The 18,730-nt window shown below is 40.1% G+C and overlaps 3 protein-coding genes across 3 annotated transcripts; 2 read left to right on the top strand and 1 right to left on the bottom strand.

The window, feature by feature from the left end:
• Positions 1–1,187: 1,187 nt before the first annotated feature.
• Positions 1,188–9,669, top strand: racgap1 (Rac GTPase activating protein 1; the record flags this gene model as incomplete). The annotated part of the gene is made up of 16 exons (XM_079225957.1): positions 1,188–1,272; positions 1,383–1,585; positions 1,703–1,845; positions 2,037–2,106; positions 2,193–2,246; positions 2,353–2,430; positions 2,552–2,669; positions 3,190–3,332; positions 3,571–3,735; positions 4,575–4,670; positions 5,047–5,245; positions 5,618–5,723; positions 6,375–6,507; positions 7,263–7,407; positions 7,498–7,597; positions 8,716–9,669. The coding sequence occupies 16 exons, from the start codon at positions 1,188–1,190 to the stop codon at positions 8,789–8,791; spliced, it is 1,914 nt and encodes a 637-aa protein (XP_079082083.1). The 3' UTR covers positions 8,792–9,669.
• A 363-nt stretch (positions 9,670–10,032) lies between these two features.
• Positions 10,033–12,666, bottom strand: LOC306743237 (uncharacterized protein). Its single transcript, XM_079225737.1, has 5 exons — positions 12,558–12,666; positions 11,245–11,350; positions 10,896–11,002; positions 10,502–10,674; positions 10,033–10,416 (listed from the first exon to the last, which is right to left on the bottom strand). The coding sequence occupies exons 1-5, from the start codon at positions 12,661–12,663 to the stop codon at positions 10,138–10,140; spliced, it is 771 nt and encodes a 256-aa protein (XP_079081863.1). The 5' UTR covers positions 12,664–12,666; the 3' UTR covers positions 10,033–10,137.
• Positions 12,667–14,176: 1,510 nt separating this feature from the next.
• On the top strand, positions 14,177–17,359 carry bin2a (bridging integrator 2a; the record flags this gene model as incomplete). The annotated part of the gene is made up of 11 exons (XM_079225592.1): positions 14,177–14,260; positions 14,351–14,431; positions 14,680–14,734; positions 14,814–14,908; positions 15,073–15,168; positions 15,619–15,726; positions 15,810–15,895; positions 16,024–16,099; positions 16,185–16,267; positions 16,623–17,214; positions 17,306–17,359. 11 exons carry the CDS (start codon positions 14,177–14,179, stop codon positions 17,357–17,359), a joined length of 1,410 nt encoding a protein of 469 aa, XP_079081718.1.
• Between the last annotated feature and the right edge of the window lie 1,371 nt (positions 17,360–18,730).

Raw genomic sequence — 18,730 nt, 5'->3', positions numbered from 1 at the left:
TTCAATGACATACTGAAAACATTTCAATACACCATATGTCGTCATGCACATGTCCAGGTATAAGTGGCCTGTATTCTATCAATGGATGAACACCGTGGTTTTCAAATGATAAATAAATTGTTCAAATAAGAATCACTTCTGTTCATGTCTTGTCATGAAGCTGATTGAGCAAAAATAACGATAGTGTTAATTAAAAACACGTTTTTAATGCTGCCTTGGTGACAGAGATGCAGGGCATTACATCCCAGCCACAGCATACTGACACTGTCATCTTAATTCCGCCTACAGCTTCTGCATATTCGTTATTTTTCCATTAATTCAAAGAAATAACAATTTCTTCGCCAGAATGGAAAGTATTTTGAAAGTTGTCACCGGAAGTCTCACGTTATTCTTCTCATTCATTCCTGTTTTTTTTTTTGCATTTTTGATCAGTTTGTTTCTTTGATTGTTGGATAATTTATCAAATGTTATTTCTAAACCAAACTATTTCATATTTGTGGTAATTCTGGGATCGTCCTTTCTGTATGTTTGTGCCTTTCCGTGGGATCGACGTTTTATTTTGAAAAACAAGCTCTCGGAAGTTATTTTCTTCCTTCTGTCCTGACGTCAGCGCAGTGGTCGTCGCTCATTGGCTAGCGGTGAAATTTGAAATGCAACGCGCTCATTGTAATTGTGTCTGCGGAAGGATGTGGACGAAGGCACGACAAGGTTGTCGCTAAAAACGAAAAAGAAGATTTAGGCGTTAAACACCACCAACAGGTTTTTTTTTAATCCTCCAGTACCGTAACGGTAGGTAACTGTTGCTATCTAATCTTTGCTAACATGTGAGCTAAGAATAACCGCCATGTTGTTTTTCAGTAATAACGTTACAGTTGGAAACGCTAAACTAACGTTAACTCGAACAGAAACAAAAGAAAGCCGTTGAACTAAACACATTGGCAATAAGGAATAACGCATGGTATGTAAATGAGCTTCTGGGTAGCTTACATCGCGGCTTATAATTACATGCATTGTTATCGTTGCCATTGTGTTTGAGAATAATTCCCATTTCCTCTTAACATTTGCCAGATCTTGCTACGTTGAAAACTAGTCATGCACCAGCCCAATCAATGTAGAACCCCTGTTCTATTAATTAATTTAACTGTAACAAATGTATCTCTTTGAAGGGCCTTCAGTTATATACCATCATGCAGACCGCCGTGCACAGCCTCCAGAGTTTATATGATCAGCTGAGGACGCAAATTGACATTCTCAACGAGAATATTGAACCCAGTAAGTAACGCTACTTTGTGATTATTGGGTTTATCTTTACTGTCTATCATTTGAGACATAGGTTCCGACACAGACGTCTGTCACAGTACTATGTGCCTCCTTTTTCCCAGACTTCATCCAGCTGGCACAAAACTTTGATGACTGTCGTCGCAAATGGCTGAGGGCAGAGCAAGACCTGGGCTCTTGTAAAGAGGTGCTTACAAAAGCGGAGACGGAGAGGGGAGCCTTGGAGGTCAAACTGAAACATGCTCGCAACCAAGTCGATGTGGAGATCAGGCGCAGACAGAAGGCTGAGGCTGACTGTGAGAAGTTGGTATGTTGGAGCAAATGCAGACCCTTGTTTGTTGCCATATGTTGATTTAGTCTGCTGTTAATCCACCTGGTTCAAGCAGTCTCTCATTTATGTTTTGCCTGCATTTCTATATTACAGGACCGTCAAATTCAGTTGATCCGGGACCTCCTGACTAGTGAGGGATCCTCCAACAGCATCCAGCTGAGTGCAGAACAGCGCTCAGCTCTTGCCTTCCTGAACACAAACTGCCAGGCAGCAGCCAGCCTGAATACCAGCCGAAGGTAATGAACCCTGTTGTCTGTTGCTGGAGCCATATGATAAAATACAGAGTACAATGTTCCCATTCATTTACTCTTCCATCTATTTATCACAGGAATAAAAGCAATTTTCAAAAATGTTTTTGAAGTGTAAATAAACTGTGTGGGAAACACTGCTGACTGGCTTGACACATGCATTCTGTTGCTCCTGATAGACTGACTACGATAGATGAGTCTGCCTCCATCTTGTCGGATATCAGCTACGACAAAACCGATGACTCCCTTGTAAGTACTTCCCTTTTTTAGTATCATGTAGTTACATTTACATCATATGCAGTATCAATGATTCTGATGTGCTTGATCTATGACAGGACTGGGACTCCTCCAATGTGAGGACAGTGCGACTCAAGAAAAGAGAGAAACGGGTATAATAAGTGCATGTTCACCATTTCTCTTTTAACATTTTTGTTTGGAAGATTGACTTCGAGTTCACTGGAGATACAGATGTCATGTCTGCGGTCTTAATTTCAGCGCTCCTCGAGAAATCATGTCGATGGTCCCCCAGGTGCCTCCAAACGGTCTCGATCAACAGGCAGAACGTTAGAGAGGGTAGGGAAAATCTGATATTTTGTTGCAAGCCTGTAACCAGCTCCTAAACCATACTGTTGGGCCCTTGCATAGTCTGGTTGTATGTTGTTGTTCTTACTGTTTTTGTATTCATTTGTGACAGGGAAATGAGACCCTGGTGACAAAGACTACAGTGACTGTCCCTGGGAATGGAGGACCTGTTGAGGCTGTTTCTACCATTGAGAGTGTTCCTTATTGGACTCGCAGCAGGAGAAAGACTGGTAAGATTCTTGTTATAACGGCGGTAAGCGTGGTTTATGATGGGCCTTGTTCTTCATATGTGGCTCAACTAATCCAGGCTAATCTATTGTGAGCCAGTTTAAATGACCTTGTTTATTTGAACACAACTTGATACAAGTAATTTGTTTGGGACAATTATATTATTATTTTTCTGTCAAAATCAGAGTCTCAAAATGTTGTCTTCACTCTGCCTGAAATTATTTTGTAAATCTTGGATACAATCCATTAAAAGTATGCTTTACATTTCAAGCCATTTTAAAATAACAGACTAATCTAAATTTATCATTCACCAAAGCATCTACCATACGGGGCCCTGTTGTACTGCAGCCAAAATAAAAATGTTTAATCAAAAGACACTGCTCACCTTCCTATTATTTGCAACGTTCTCATTATTTCTATGGGTGTCTTGAACATAAATATGCAGCAGCAGTGCTTTAACGGTACATTTTCTTATAACCGCAGTGGTCATGTCAGGTATTTATTTTTCTATCTCTTGCGCAGCTGCCATGGAGTGGGACTCTGAATCCGTCAAGTCTGAGGATCTCTTTAAGCAGCCTGGCAACCCTGAGGGAGAGATAAAAGCGGCGCCCAGCACTCCGCAGAGCTACGGGGGTGTCCGTCTTCACGAGTTTGTCTCCAAAACTGTACGAATGCCATTTAATCAGACTAGAAAAGCACCTCAAGGACAATATCTATTTTTGCCTTAAGGCCAATAAGTTTGATCAAACTTGGCACTAAAGCATGTTATTGTCTACTCTTAGAAACTGTGATGTCTGCACATGATATGCAGTGCATTTATTTGTCAAAACAAAGTGTAAGACCCACAATCTTTACTAGTGTTCTAAATCATGTTGGTTGTCTTTTTTTTTTTTTAAATTCTAGGTCATTAAGCCAGAATCGTGCGTACCTTGTGGCAAAAGGATCAAGTTTGGCAAGATTGCACTGAAGTGCCGTGACTGCAGGGTGGTCTCTCACCCCGAGTGTCGTGAGCGTTGCCCTCTGCCATGCACCCCCAACCTGGGCGCCACACCTGTCAAAATTGGGGAGGTGTGTGTGTTTCACTGATTTCTCGTTGGTTTACTTCCACTCTGGAATTGTATCCCAGTGCTGACTAGGGTTGGGTACCGAGAACCGGTGCTAATATGGCACCGGTTCCAACACGTCCGGTACCTACCGGACCGAAAAGCAACGCAGATTTCGGTGCTTCCTTCCGGTGCCTGAGCCGATTTAAATACTTTTTACCGTTGCACGGTATATAGATACTAAAAAGGTAACGCGGTACCCGTACGTTAAAAACGATTATTAAAATAGCGCGGATCAGAGTGCACTCGCTTCGGCGCTCTGTCTGCCTGCATGCAGAGCGGGGCTCAATGGGGCGGGGCTTAAGGGGACGGGGCTTCCAGCGCTCGCACACAGATCGCTGGAGACACGAGCATGAGCTTTTGAACGTCCATCCTCGGCTTGCTGGAACAAATCTCTGAAGTTGATATTAATGGTGACGTGTAGTCCAGTAAAGCAGCAGTTTGTAGAATCCAACAGTGTCTGAGTTCTGTTGCACCAGTCCAAATCAGGCCACCTGATGCTTGTGTCTGTTCATTTTTTAAATATATATTGTTTATAGTTTGAAGTTAAAAGGTTTGAAGCTGTAGTTTGAAGTCAAGTATATTTTGTATTTATTTATATTTCTACTATACTTAAAACAGTTAATATATATTGTTCAATTTGAAGAAAAAAAATTGCCTTGGCAATAAAAAAGTATCGGTTCAAGCACCGTTTAGGCACCAGTATCGTTTTAAAAGTATCGGTTTAGCACCGGTATCGGAAAAAACCCAAACGATACCCATCCCTAGTGCTGACAGGTTACCCCATTTCTCATTTGTTCCCAGGGTGTGCTTGCAGACTATGTGTCTGACACATCACCCATGATTCCACTTCTCGTAGTCCACTGTGTTAGTGAGATCGAGCAAAGGGGCCTGCATGAGGTGAGTGTCGTTTTCTTGTCCTAAAACCATGCTGAAATGTGGAAGTTAGTAAAGCCTCACACCCCAGTAATGTATTTCCCTCAAGCTGCTACAGAGAGCTGTAACTAAGATTTGACAATCTGTTCCTGGGAGATTAGATTCCAATGGCTCCAAATGTCTTGATTGCTTTCTGACTGTGCTGATGGTCTCTTTTTTTATATTTTATGTTTTGCTACGGTCTCACTTTCTCAAGATTGATATCACTCTGCTTTCAGTACAAAGCTAGAGCAAGGAGACCATTAGCTTAGCACGAAAACTGGAAGCAGGAGGAACCAGCGGACCTGATGCTGTCCAAAATGATGTCCGCCAATTGAATAATTCTATTTCTTCCTCTCAGGCTGGACTCTACCGTCTGTCCGGTGCGGATCGCACAGTGAAGGACCTGAAGGAGAAGTTTCTACGCAGCAAAACCGTTCCAGTGCTCAGCAAGGTGGACGACATCAATGCCGTCACTGGCCTCCTCAAGGACTTCCTGAGGAACCTCAAGGAGCCTCTTCTCACCTTCCGCCTCAACCGTACTTTTATGGAGGCAGCCGGTATGTGTGTGTGTGACTGGTGTTAGAAAAAAATGCTGTTGGTAGCCGTTTCTGTTGTGAAGGGCTTCATAAGGGAAAAAAAAGAATGGCACACAAAATATTTGCAATTCATAACTTGAAAACTTTGTGTAACCTTTTAATGGATGGCTCAAATTTAACCAACATAACTGCCTCTATTTAGTTTTTGAAATTTGTTTTGATAAGTGATGGAAACCTCCGGCATGAGTTTGCCTGGAACAAACAAGAGTTTTATCCTTTTTTTAATTTTTTTATTTTTATTATTGGATTCGAATACATTTGCTTTCAAGTTGTTAATAAATCCATACAGCCTCCCTCTCTGATAACAAAACAGTTTTCTTTCTCCCCTTTCAGAGGTTTCAGACGATGACAACAGCATAGCTCTGATGTACCAAACCATCAGTGACCTGCCACAACCCAACAGAGACACACTGGCTTTCTTAGCCCTTCACCTTCAGAGGTTAGTACTAAATATAATACTAATATGCCTAATTTAGCGCTACGCATATCCTAATACATCTGTTAACAAAATCCTAAATTGTGCTTTGTGCCTGGTATATTCCTGCTACAAACGTATTGCTGATATTCACAGAAGTCTCTCTGTAATTGACATTGTTTTCATTTTATTTGACTGTATCCTCTGAATTTAATTGGGTTGAATTGCTCTTGGCAAAGATGTGCGTTTATCTCATTTTTTAACTTTACATAAGGCAATTATTTTTATTTATTATTAAATTATATTTAACCCAGGGGTCTGAAACCGTTTTGATTTCTAATGCATTTCAAAATGTTCTTGTTCATCAGTGTGCTATTTCAACATTCCCATTATGTCACCGCAGCGAAATGTGTATCTCAGATCTGCAATTATATTATATCCACATAGGCAATGTGCATGGCTTAATTTTTAAGAAACATTTCCGGTGGCTGTGAAAGAATCGGTCTTATCGGCATTTTCCAAAAAAGTCTCTTGCACACTTGCTGCTGTTGTCCGTTAGTTAAGCCATCGTATGCCTTTGGTTGCCTACCCATGATTTAACCTTAAAATACATTTTTAAATGTTGTATATTGTATTTCATATTTACCAGAGACATAATCTAATAAAATCTTCCAGAGTTGCTGTCAGTTTGGCCACGAAGATGAACATCAGTAACTTGGCTCGAGTATTTGGACCAACTATTGTGGGTCATGCAGTTCCCAACCCTGATCCGATGACGATCCTTCAGGATACCAAACGACAACCTGGGGTAAGCCTGAATGGTGCATGTCTATTGCAAGTCATGTTTCTTTAATAAGGTAGAACTGTAATGTTCTGATTGTAACAGCAAGTGTGATTAGGTGCTACATGTCTCAGAATCCTGGGGGCAGCAAACACTTGTTATAAAACGGCTTCTTGTCAGAAATCCAACTGGTGTTTCTGGTAACTGTGTAGCTAACAAACACACTTTGTTTTGATAACGAAGCCAGCCAATAACTGCCCTTTTTCCATCATGTCATGAGCAACCGCTGTCTGATGTCATGCTGTGAGCTTGTTAAAGGGAGTTAGTCACCCTGCAGCACTTCATCTAACGGCTCACTGTGGCTGTACACATCGGTTCCTGCAATTGAATGCAATGCTGGAATTTTTTACTGATTTAATGAGCTAATTACAGAATGTAAATTAATTCAATGGCCACTGCTTAAAACGATGCCAACAGCAAATACAGACAAAAATGCATCATCGTAACTTGCTTTCTGTCAATCATAATGTGAGACAAAACTCAAGTTGCAAAGTCTAGATGAGGTAGGTATGTATGTATGCCCTACAACAACTACGAAGACCACCAAAATGCTAAATACTACATAGTCCTACACTTCAGAACATAATCACAATACTCTAAACTCTTTTAGTAATCCCCCTCTCTTACCCAGGGCATCTACACACAGTCAGCTCAGCACTGTTGTAAGAGGATGAGGCAACTCGCTGAAATATCCCTGATATTTTGCTTCTCTCTCTGTTCAGGTTGTGGAGCGTCTGTTGGGTCTGCCGGCGGACTACTGGGGCCAGTTTTTGATGGCAGAAAACTATGCGCCTAACTTGGACCACCTAATTATTGAGAATGCGAACTGCTATGCCACCCCTGAGAGAAGTACGAGCTCACTAGACTGTGTGTTTTTTTTCCTGCCGTGTTTACATGAAAGTCTGTGCCCAGTTGTTTGCTTTTTGATATATCATTGTCATATTTGTACCGTTGTAGTGAGCATGCTGGGACCTCTGACTACTCCAGAGCACCAGCTCAATAAAACCCCCTCCACCAGCTCCTTGTCTCAGCGCATGAAGTCCTCTCTGACACCCAGGTAAACACGCGCACACGCCCCTTCTGCCAATTTTTTTTCCTCCATATTCAACGGGCCTCATGCAAGAACCACTTGTACAAACTGATTTGTTCTGTAGGCATGTACAAAGGATTTAGGAGAACTTGCTGCATTCAACTATTTTCTCTGTATTATGAATTTTTGCTTTTGTAGGAACACAATATCAAAGTGGTCCAGACTAGTCATAGGAGCCGTGCAATTAGTCTAATGTTTTTCACTCATTACTTAGAAGCAATTTTGAGTTTGAAAAGCCTATAATTATGTTGACATCATTTTGTTTGACTTTAAATTAAAGGCTAATATAATTCTAAATGTATTTATATAGCCTAACGATATCGCCATTCATTTAAATTGTCTATTGTACAACACTACGAAATCAATATGAACATCTCAAACTGTTTTTGAGTTATTTGACCCAGTCATCAATTACCTTGCTGTGGGAAGATGTCTTTCATATCAGACCATTTCTTCTTCATTTCAGTGACAGTGTGACTCTCAGGTGACACGTCATTAACAGCACACTAATGTTTTCCCCCATTTCTTGGCTTTAACAGGTCCCTAAATTCTACTGATGACTATATACTTTAATTTTATGGATCTCTGAAAGCAGGACACGTAGCCTTATGTGGTATAATTGGGACATTAGTTATGCTGATATACAATTCTCATGAACACACACCTATCATTCCTCCTGTTTACGCTGGTCAGTTACAGTTATCTGATGTTCGTAGTGTTTGCTGAGTATGACGTGGTACACCTGTACGAGCCCAATAGAGGTGAAGGAAAACGATACAGCATCGTATTGAGATTTTTTGGCGTGGAAATATTGTATCAATACGTCAAGTATCAATCTTTTCTCCTATAAACTATTAATAAACCTAAATTGTTCTTGCATGAGGTCCAATGATCTTACAAGTACCCTTAGAACAACTGTTGTGTGCTTTAAATGTTTAATATATGTATGTCTGTATTTTCAAATTTAGATAAAAGATGACTCATTTGAACATTTAATCTACTGTTTAATATCTCATTATCAATCATTGACTGATTTATTTGCACCTAATTCAGTTAACTGCCACTATGTGCACTCTTTGTTGCAGATTTGGGAGCAAGAGCAAATCAGCAGTCGGATCTTCTCGTCAAGGAAAATTCTTTGCATCTCCACTCCTGAAATAATCCAAAGCAGCAACACAAACCTCTTCTTGATACTACAATAACAACAAATGTAATTTGCATTTATGCAGAAAATATGTTATGGTACCGCTTTTCAAAATTACTATAAACACCTCCAGGCTCTACGTCTTCTTATAATCGTTTTTAGTGTTTCACAATAGAAAGTTTTATTTTGTATATCGTGTTAGGAAAAAAAGTTATCCTTTTACAATCTATGCACACTTGTGTGTTTTGAGAGGTAAATGTTTAACAAGACATTCTACTTTCACCGCTTCACACATGGGAATGTACTGTTAAATACTATTTTTGAGAAATATGTTTGTAGGTGAAAATATGTACTGTATATGCACAGTTTTATTGGGACCTGCTTCTAAATTCAGTGATTTCTTCAGGCAGTTTTTCAACTCATGTGTCACTCAGAAGTTGAATAACTAATTTTGAAGCATTTCATTCTAGGTTGTAATTGAATGTGTGACTGCTCGTAACATTATCTTTTAATTTTTTTTTTGTCTTCATCCTCCAGAGAATTGTACATGTTTACAAGCTTGCTTTCCTTTTCATACGACAAACAGTTATAAGACGTCAGTATGGATCTTCTGCAAGCTTGACTGAGTGTGAGGTTATTGTTAATTGGCATTAATCTCTTACGAAGAGGGACATTATTATACCTTCCCTTGCAGCAGTTGTGTTTAGCATTGCCAGTGAGCATCAGGATTATTTACTGGTTTATGTCACAGGCTTCAATCTCTACGTTTGCTTCTCTGTTTATTGCGCTGTGTAATGTTTGTACTCTGGGTGGATGCTTATGAGCAGTCTCATGCAAAAGGCCATTACTTTGTAAGATTAGCCAGTTAAATTGTCGAGGCATTATTTGATTAACTATTGGCGCAAATGTTGTACATGTTTTAAAATCCATGTAACTTTTAAAATACATTTCTAACCTTTACAAAAAATGTCTCATGTGCCTTCTGTTAAATGATTTGTGCTGTTCCCTAGCTTCCTCAATCTAAAAGTTGGAGGGTGTAAAGGGAGTTTGTTCTAGGTTAACTCCGGTTCCAGTTTGACGTACTGTAAAATGGCCTCCTGCAAAATTACCAGATTAAGACACCATTTACACCATGATCTGTTATTCTAACTCATGACCATCTTAACGGCCATCTTATTGCAGAAATGCTCAACCTTTAAAACTTAAAGGTTACTCTTAGTCGCAAATAAATCTTACACAGAAGGCTGTTATGTAAAGATGAGGTCTGAGTTTATTTTACAAAATAACAGGACACTTTGTCAAATGTGTGCATATAGTTTGTGAGGTGTGTGTATATATTTGGTACAGTAGTTGAGTCTTAATGTCAACATTTCGGCCATGGCCACAGAAGAGGAGTGTTCTGGATGTAGTCCTGGAAGCCGGGGTCGGATCCCCACTTCCTCAGGGCCTGCTTCTCCAGGATGGGGATGCCACTGACGAAACGTAGCAGGAACCAGACGAAGAGAGGCGACACCACGCTCAGGTACTGGGGACCCTCCATCACAGACGAGGCTGAGAGCCAGAGCCCTGACCACTGCAAGATCTCCCCCAAATAGTTTGGATGTCTGCTGTAAGCCCATAGTCCACTCTGGATGAATTTCCCCTGGAGCCACAACAGTAAATTTGACCAGTTACACACAGCTAGTGATGCATTAAGGGGTTGCACAACACAAGGTCTATTAACTTACACTATTATCTGGGTCACGCTTGAAAAGCCATTTCTGTTGGTCAGCAATAGCTTCAGTAGCAAAGCCGAGGCCCCATACAGTCCAGCCAATGTAGTCCCTTGTTCCCAGAGGCGCGTCCCGCTTCTCGCTGTTCAGCATGAGGGTGGGCAGGAGGGTCATAAATACCCACATGGCTGAGCGAGAGGAAAAAATGAATAATCTTCAACCAGCCTTGCCTTAATACCACCATGATCTAAATGCATTCAACTTACTGCAACAGACCGCTCTTTTATAGAATACAAGCATACTAAGAGCTAGAAACTAGACTGATTTATTTATAAAAGGCAACTTGGGTGCTGAGTTGGTTCAGGACTATGGCAATGAGAGGAAAGAACCTGCATCACTTCACAAGTACCTTGAATGGTCCAATATATAAAGAAAGACCCTGGGCTGTCTCTGACATTGTTGAACCTGCGATCGTGACCGTCCTTCAAGATCCGCATGAAGAGGAATGTCCCCAGCCTGCAGAGCGGACATAGTTAGCGTCCATTCACATTAACCAAAGGCATTATTCATTAACCTGACGTTAGGGTTTCACGTTCATTAGTTCATTCTCTGAACTCGCCAAGGACCCTCCGTAACTTGCACCGAACTGTAGGTGTTAATAACGGATGGCATAATGGCATTCTCCTGTTTGAGTTTTATTCATCTGTGCAGGGGGCGACACTGTGTTTAACATTGGGGGTCAACTCTGCTTTACTGACCTGAGTCCCCATGCTGTCACCAACCCAGTCTGCACCTTCTGGCGGACATGAGTGGCTCCTCCCCAGACACGACTCAGGTGGGCAAGTAGTATAAATGTGCCAGATCCTGGAAGAAAGAGAGAGACAAGGTGCAGACTTAGGGCAGTCGGGACTTGGGCATGGCGGATGGCTCTACTTGTTGCACAGTAAGGCGTGTTCAATAAATCTTTTACTCAGGATACTGCAGACAATTGGGTCCAAAGCTCAAGGGTAAAATATCTCGGAGCACAGCGCAGAGTGGAGAAGAAGAAGAGGACAAGTCAAGTGTCGAAGTGATTCACTTGGGGAATTATAGAGAAATCAGTCATTGTTGTTGACAGGTAAGCGGCACTGTTCGTTCTACATGTAACACATTCATTGATTATTATTTGGTTTTCAGCCTGCAGTCACCTCTAACTTCGTCATTGCTCATACACTTAACTCTTTTAAGCTGAGACCATGTCACGAGCAACAATCACCTTCTTAAAACGGAAAACTAGGACTATGACGACAGATTATATTTATATCATTATTGATTAATCGGCTAAATCTATAAGATGTCAGAGAATGAGGAAACATGTTGATCACAATTAGCTATGACACCCTGTCACTGCTTGTTCGATCCGACCAACTGTTCAAAGCCCAAAAATATTCAGTTTACTAACGCATGAGAAAAAAAAGCTGAAAATCCTCACAACAGAGAGATTTTTGCTTGAGAAAAAAAAAAATCAAGTAATTGACTTCTGGTTTCAGCTCTAGAGCAGTGGTTTTCACGTTTGGGAACCAATGCTCTCGAGGACATGAATGAATCAGAGTCAGTCTTACTTGTTTAAGACTTTGTTATGTACCAATGCAAAAATGAGACCAGGAAGCAGTAATTACTAGTGGGGAGGCTGTGTCCATTCTTAATTGAGCCCCACAAAAAACTATAATAATTGGGGCCCCCTTGTTTTAAACAGAGGGTCCCGTGATCTCTGTCCACGCCCCGGCAGTGACACAGACCAGTTAAGTGGAGCTGATTGGATCTGCATGGCGCTTCTTAACATGAAGGCGGAGCTCTCTGGCTGTTTCACAACAAAGCTGCTTTAGATAACACGGGTTTCATAATGGTCACAATTTTTAAATTAAATAACAACTCACACAGCTGAATTATAGTAAGTCGCCTACATATAGAGGACAGAATATAAATGTTATTCGCTTCTCTTTCGAGTCGAGTTTACACGAATTCAACTGTCCTAAATCACAAGTCAGGCTGCACAATGTGACATTTTCGCCAGTATTTTTGTTTTCATTACCTGCCAAATCATAAAACTTCTCGGTCCTGAAGGCTGCAGCCAGGGCCCAGCCGGCCCACTGGATGCCCAGGTCGGTGGCGGCACATTTGACCAGCGTGCTCCCCATGATAAAGTCCTGCAGGTCGGCGAGCAGAGCTGGAATCTGATCGGGTTTTATCATAAGGCCACTCCTCCGACAGCAACAGACATATAAACACTCTGACTAAAGTTCACCGCTGCCGTTCTGCTCCTGGGAGCGGCTTGAACGCGGGGAACTCTGGGTATTGTAGTTATCAAAGGATTAATGCAAGAGGGAGCATCCAAGGGTCACTGAGTATGAAGGATAGAACCTACACAAACATAATAATTAAATGACTTGATAAACAAATGAACATGCCATTAAATGTACACAATAAATGTGGGCATTGATTAATTTATAAAATGGGACTACTCTATTTCTGTTTTTATTTGGTTTCATTTATTTGTTCATATTTTATTTTCAAGTTCTGTCGCTCCTAAAATGAATGGCAGAGGTTTACATTTTCCACTATGTTATACTTCTACTCAGTAATGGTAGTGTTCAGAAGCAAAATTAGTATTACCTCACTGTAAAATACCTATGCATTGATGTGTTAACAGCATTACATTGTTTATTGTAGTTGGTCATGGTAGAGCTCATTTGACTATAGTAGTATAATCTGTAACAATATATAATATTTTATGAGATTATCATGTGTTTTGTTAATATAAATCTTAATCTGAAAAATATCTACTACTAAACACATATGTGCATCAATTATTAAAGGTTAAGTGCCATACATTATATGATACAACTCGGAAATGGACAATTCTGCTGCATACTTGTACTTTGATAAAACACTAATTATATTGTAGTAAAGCTTTGAGTGCAGAACTTTGTATCACTTGTAATGGAGTATTCTTATATTGTGGTACTTTTACTTGAGTATAGGATCTGAATACTTTTTCCAACACTGCTGAGAGGCCTCCAGAGCCCAAGCAACATCAGAGCTTATCCTGCTACTTTGCTCACTGAGGTGAATATAAAGAGATTATTCAGATATGCCTCACTCTCCCCATTTTTCCACCTCATCTGATATCTTTAAGTTTAAATACTCTTTTGAAAAACCCATGAGTCAAGTGGTACAGCAGCACAGAGGTCAACTATAGAGTAGAGTGGAGTGATAGCATTAAAAAACCTATAGACATTTCCCACAATATCTAGGCATAACAAAATATCCAGTAGTAATATAAGTATATCATGTTATACATGTGTATAAGGATATAATATAATATAACATAAATATAATATACAAGTGCAATACTAATATGTAGTAATACAGTATCATGTTGTGATTTGAGTGCGTTAGTACTACTCCTATAGTATTAATACTAATTTATCTATAACTGTGCATATGGTATTGGTATGTTGTTTTGCATTAAATCAAATACTGGGTGGTCTTGATGTATTCGATATATACAAAAGTCTCTATAGTGAGCTCTGAAGGTCGGAGAGGGTAAACAAATGTAAAGTCTTAATTTGGTTTGTGAATATGTGAATGACAATTCTTTCTTCTCTGTTTCTCTTCATCGTTCAGGAATAGACACAGTCAAGTCCAAATATGGCCGAGAGCACAAGTCCAAAAGGCAGCACTGGCGACTTTGCTAAAAAAGTCCAAAGACAGCTGAGCAGAAGCAAAGAAAAGGTAACAGTCTGCACGTTTCTGTTACCCAAATAGCAAGAGGAAGGGAGATATTGCCGTAGCTGTTGCTTTGAGGTATGTACTTTTTTCCAGGTACTGCAAAAGTTGGGGAAGACAGTGGAGAGCAGAGATGACCACTTTGAACATTGTCTCCAACAGTTTAATGACCAGCAGGTAATCATTGCCCCGCCTAACGAGATAAGGAAAAATGTAGTTACTTACTGTTTGTTTTGGACAATAAAGTAGATTAAATTGTTTGAACAATTGGAAGGGAAAAAAAGACTGTCAGTTTAACACAGATCTATTTCCACTGCTGTCTCTACTGTGTATGTCAACACTGAGATGATTTATACTCAGAGAACCAAACACAATGAAAGTCAGAAATCCAAAGACAATTATGCAAACCTCTTGTCTATTCGCAGACTGATGGGAACCGAATGTACAAGGACCTGAGGAACTACATTAATTCAGTTAGAGGTGAACATGCTTTTTGCTTGTATATGTGGTAGATGTGGGTCCTCTGCAGGTCTCACATGGACGAGTCTTCTTTTTACAGACATGCGTGAAGCTTCAAGACGCCTTTCCCAGTCTCTGTATGATGCTTATGAGACTGGCTGGGCTGGAGAGGAAGATTTAGGAGCCATTGTAGAGGTCAGTACGATTATCAGTGATAAACTAAAGCTCTGCCACATTCACATTAAGGTTTTACAAGTCCAAAGGCAGCAGGATTTACACAGCTAGGGGACCAAAACCCCTTCTTTCTCCCTCTCGTCATACATATTTAATGAAACATTTATCCTGTGCCTTTTAATAAGGGGGAAGACCTCCTGTGGAATGACTTCGAGGTGAAGCTATTAGATCAGGCCTCACGCACCATGGAGTCCTACGTGAGCCAATTCCCAGATGTCAGGGTAAGACAAGAGGAAGCAACGCATGCAAGCAAACAAAAGTGAATACACAGACAGACAAAAGGCCTGAGAGCAAACACGCAAAACCCTACAAAGACACACAAGTACACCCAGGTACACACACTCACCATCTGTGCATTCCAATGCCCATCCTGTATTATTTTAGTTTGTCCCAATTCAAAGTATGTATCTGTCAAAAGAACCAGGATGTGCTACTGCATCTGGTGATATTTCGCACTATGCAAGCTTGCATTCTTTACTGTCTATTCTGACCCACAATCCTTTGAGTAGCTGATATATGAGCAAGAGCGTCAAAGTTACAGGTGCAATGTTATAATGGACTACATCCTAATTGAATATCTACTGCATGCAACAGTACGTGCTTTTTAAGGGCAGCTGCAGTATGTGTTAATAGTAAAAGTATGCAATTTGCCAATCTTTTCCAATCTGTAGGAGAAAATAGCCAAGAGGGGAAGAAAATTGGTCGACTACGACTCTTCCCTTCACCACCTGGAGGCACTGCAGACTGCTAAGAAGAGGGATGATGTCAAGATCAACAAGGTTATTGATAATTTTCTTTCTTTTTTTACTGTGCATTTCAACCTTCATTTGCCCAAAAATATACTTATATTTTCACTCTGAAGGCAATAGAAGAGATGAATGCTGCCAAAAGTGTCTATGAATGGATCAACACTGAGTTAAAAGAAGAGCTGCCTGGGATCTTTGAAAGGTTTGCTCCAATAATTTTGTATCTTTATATGAATTGATATATATATATATATATATATATTTATATATATATATATATATCATTATATAAAATGTGTTTTACATTATGATTTTATTTTTCTTTCTTAGCCGTGTGGGGTGCTTTGTGACAGTCTTCTCAGCTGTAGCCAATTTAAGAGACACCTTCTATAAGGAAACAAGCGCAGTGAGTTTTTCTTAAGTCAGTAGGCAAACAATATACATTGTTATGTTTTTTTTTCTTTTCTTTGATCAGTTCTGTCCTCTTTCAGCTCAACCTTGATCTACAGAATGTGTTAAAGGAGCTTCAGGCTCAGCATCCGGACAAAATGTTTGCTTTGAAGGGAATGCAACGGTGAGTTGTTCTTTTGAAATTTGAAATTTTATTTGATTTGACATTTTGAATGACAATAGTTCACCAACAAGTTATGTCATTTACTTATGACAACTGAAGCTCTGCTAAACTTCACAAAACATACAAAGTCTCTTCTCAGCATCATAAACTACTGATGCTAACAGGGCTTTTTTTTAGAAACATATTTTGGGGACTGCATTATGGGCCCAAAGCTGCAATATTCTTTTGCGAGACAAAGTGCTTTCCGATGGATTTTTTTGCAATGAATACTAAAGTTAATGTCTCAATTTGAGGATAGAAGCAAAATATTCAAATAATTTACTTGCTTTTTGTCTCATAATACAAAACCTTTTAGCTATGGCTCCCTGAGGAGACGGACTCTGATGTCCCCTAAGGCCTGGAAATCCAGCTTCTCTGACTTTCACAGGAGCTATAGTCCTAGACCCGGACCGAGGTTTAGTTTCAAGTCCCCGGATAAGCCTCGCCACAGCTCTTTGTCCAGAGAGAGCAGCACCCTCGCAGTCTCACCGCACTCGGCCCTTCCGGAATACCCCCCTTCTGAGTGCGGGGACCTGGACGCAGAGTCGAGCCACAGTGAGATCCACAGTCCTCCTGCACAAGAAGACGCTGCAGCTGGAAATGGGCATAAGTCTAGAGAAGACAGCAATGATGCGGAAGAGAAGAAGGCCACCAAAGAGGAGGAGCCGAAGCCTCCCGCAGATGCTGAGAAAGCTCCACCAAGTGAGAGCAGCTCTGAATTGCTGAACAACTCAGGTGATTCAGAGAGCTTGGAGCTTCAGCTGTCTGCAGCAGAGAACGGCCCGCTGCACATTGAAGAGAGAGAAGACAGCCCGGTAGAGCTCGACACCCCAAAACCAAACGGAGTGGAGAATGGTGACGTTTCTGGGTTCCACTCTGATACTAAGGATCTGAGCCTTCCTCTCAAGGTTTGTCATTTAGTGAGCTGAGGAATGGTGACACAGACCTCTATTCACCATTGTGTTTTTGTCATGACTCATATTTCACATTACTTTTCAGGATGCTTCTGCAGAAAAACAGGCAGCTCCAGACTCAAAGAGCACAGAGGTTTAAAGTATTCGGACTTAAGGTTCGTATATGATTAATGCATTATTATCAGTCATATTGTTTCCATCTATCTTCTTCATGTAACCATGTCTGCCCTGTGTTGATTTAAACAGGGAAGCAGAGGAGATTGAAGTCAACAGCTGCACAAGAAAAAAAATATGGAGACAGCCGCACTGAAATGATCAACTATAATTTCAGGAATGATGGACATGTGCATCGACTTGTCTGTTAGTTTTCTTATTTATCTTTTATTGAAATCAGTTGTATGTACAATACCGTTCATAGTATGGGTAAAGTCATATTTGTGTAACAGCCATGTTTCATTTGAAGTTTTCTTTTAAAAGTATAGATTATAGATTGACTTTTTCACAGGTTCCAATATATTCTGCACCAAAGATGTGAACATTTATAAGCAAATAGGTTGGCATTGTTAGAAACATTTCTTACTACAGTATGGTCACCGTATACTAATGTACATGTGCTGTAGACTTAATTTACCATTTTGGTTTGAATTATGTGGGAGTATATTTGATCTTTTTCTCTCACAAACTGGAATCAGTTAATTAAGTGTGCACTGTAAGATGAATCATTATGTAATTCTGAACAATTATCTTTTTTGTATCCTGTTTGTACTCATTTTTTGAAATATAGAAATTATTATGAAATGTGTGCCCAATAAATTCTTCTGTTTTAAAATGATCGGGACAAAAACAATGAGTTATCACTTAGCCCGCATTCCTCAGCTTTTTGTCATTGTGAAGCCAACATAATTTGCAATAGTTTGTATTCATTTATTCGCATACAAGCTACGATTATCTTCTGCTATAAGAGTCATTAATCTTTCATATTTAAAAGTTTATTTGAACCAAATGTTGAAAGAAATTTGAATTCCAGAGCTAAAACTTTGAGAATAGTCTGACCATTACAGGTCTTTACCAGTACAGTTCAGTGAAATACATTTGTGTTTTTGTTAAATTCATTCAAAGAAAGAGACATGAGACGTGAGAGTCATGTGACCACGGTATCTCTCACTTCCAGAATTGGAACAAAAAGGAGTTTTATTTTGGTAGTCAGAATCAGTTTGTGAGAATTGTGGCTGCAAATAACCTGTTTTGGGGGTGGGGGGGAGGTTGAAAAACGTGATTGTTTACCATGCAGGAAGGATGTTGGGTGCGACTCGAAAGCCGACCAGCACAGTGCTGGTTTTAGCCGCTTTGGCGTTCCCAACCAGCACACACAAAAGAGTCTCATGTAGACATATTTCACATTGCTGAATCCAAATAGAAATGCCATTCCATTACTAATACTGAAAAGCTGTGACAATATTTAATCTGACACGGCAAAATGACAGCAAATGAAATATGCTAGCAATTTACC

The sequence above is a fragment of the Taurulus bubalis genome (assembly GCF_910589615.1).
Source record: "Taurulus bubalis genome assembly, chromosome: 11".
NCBI classification, from domain to species: domain Eukaryota; kingdom Metazoa; phylum Chordata; class Actinopteri; order Perciformes; family Cottidae; genus Taurulus; species Taurulus bubalis.
The sequence above is the reverse complement of the archived record's forward strand: the minus strand, read 5'-3'. Positions and strand labels throughout refer to the sequence as shown.

Bases quoted from the DNA above. Each gene is read 5' to 3' on its own strand.
- LOC306743237 (XM_079225737.1), bottom strand. From the start codon at position 12,663: ATGGGGAGCACGCTGGTCAAATGTGCCGCCACCGACCTGGGCATCCAG. The intron at 10,675-10,895 runs GTACTTGTGAAG...CCTCTCGCTCAG, and splicing joins TATATATTGGACCATTCAAG to CCATGTGGGTATTTATGACC. The intron at 10,417-10,501 runs GTAAGTTAATAG...TTGTGGCTCCAG, and splicing joins AGCGTGACCCAGATAATAGT to GGGAAATTCATCCAGAGTGG.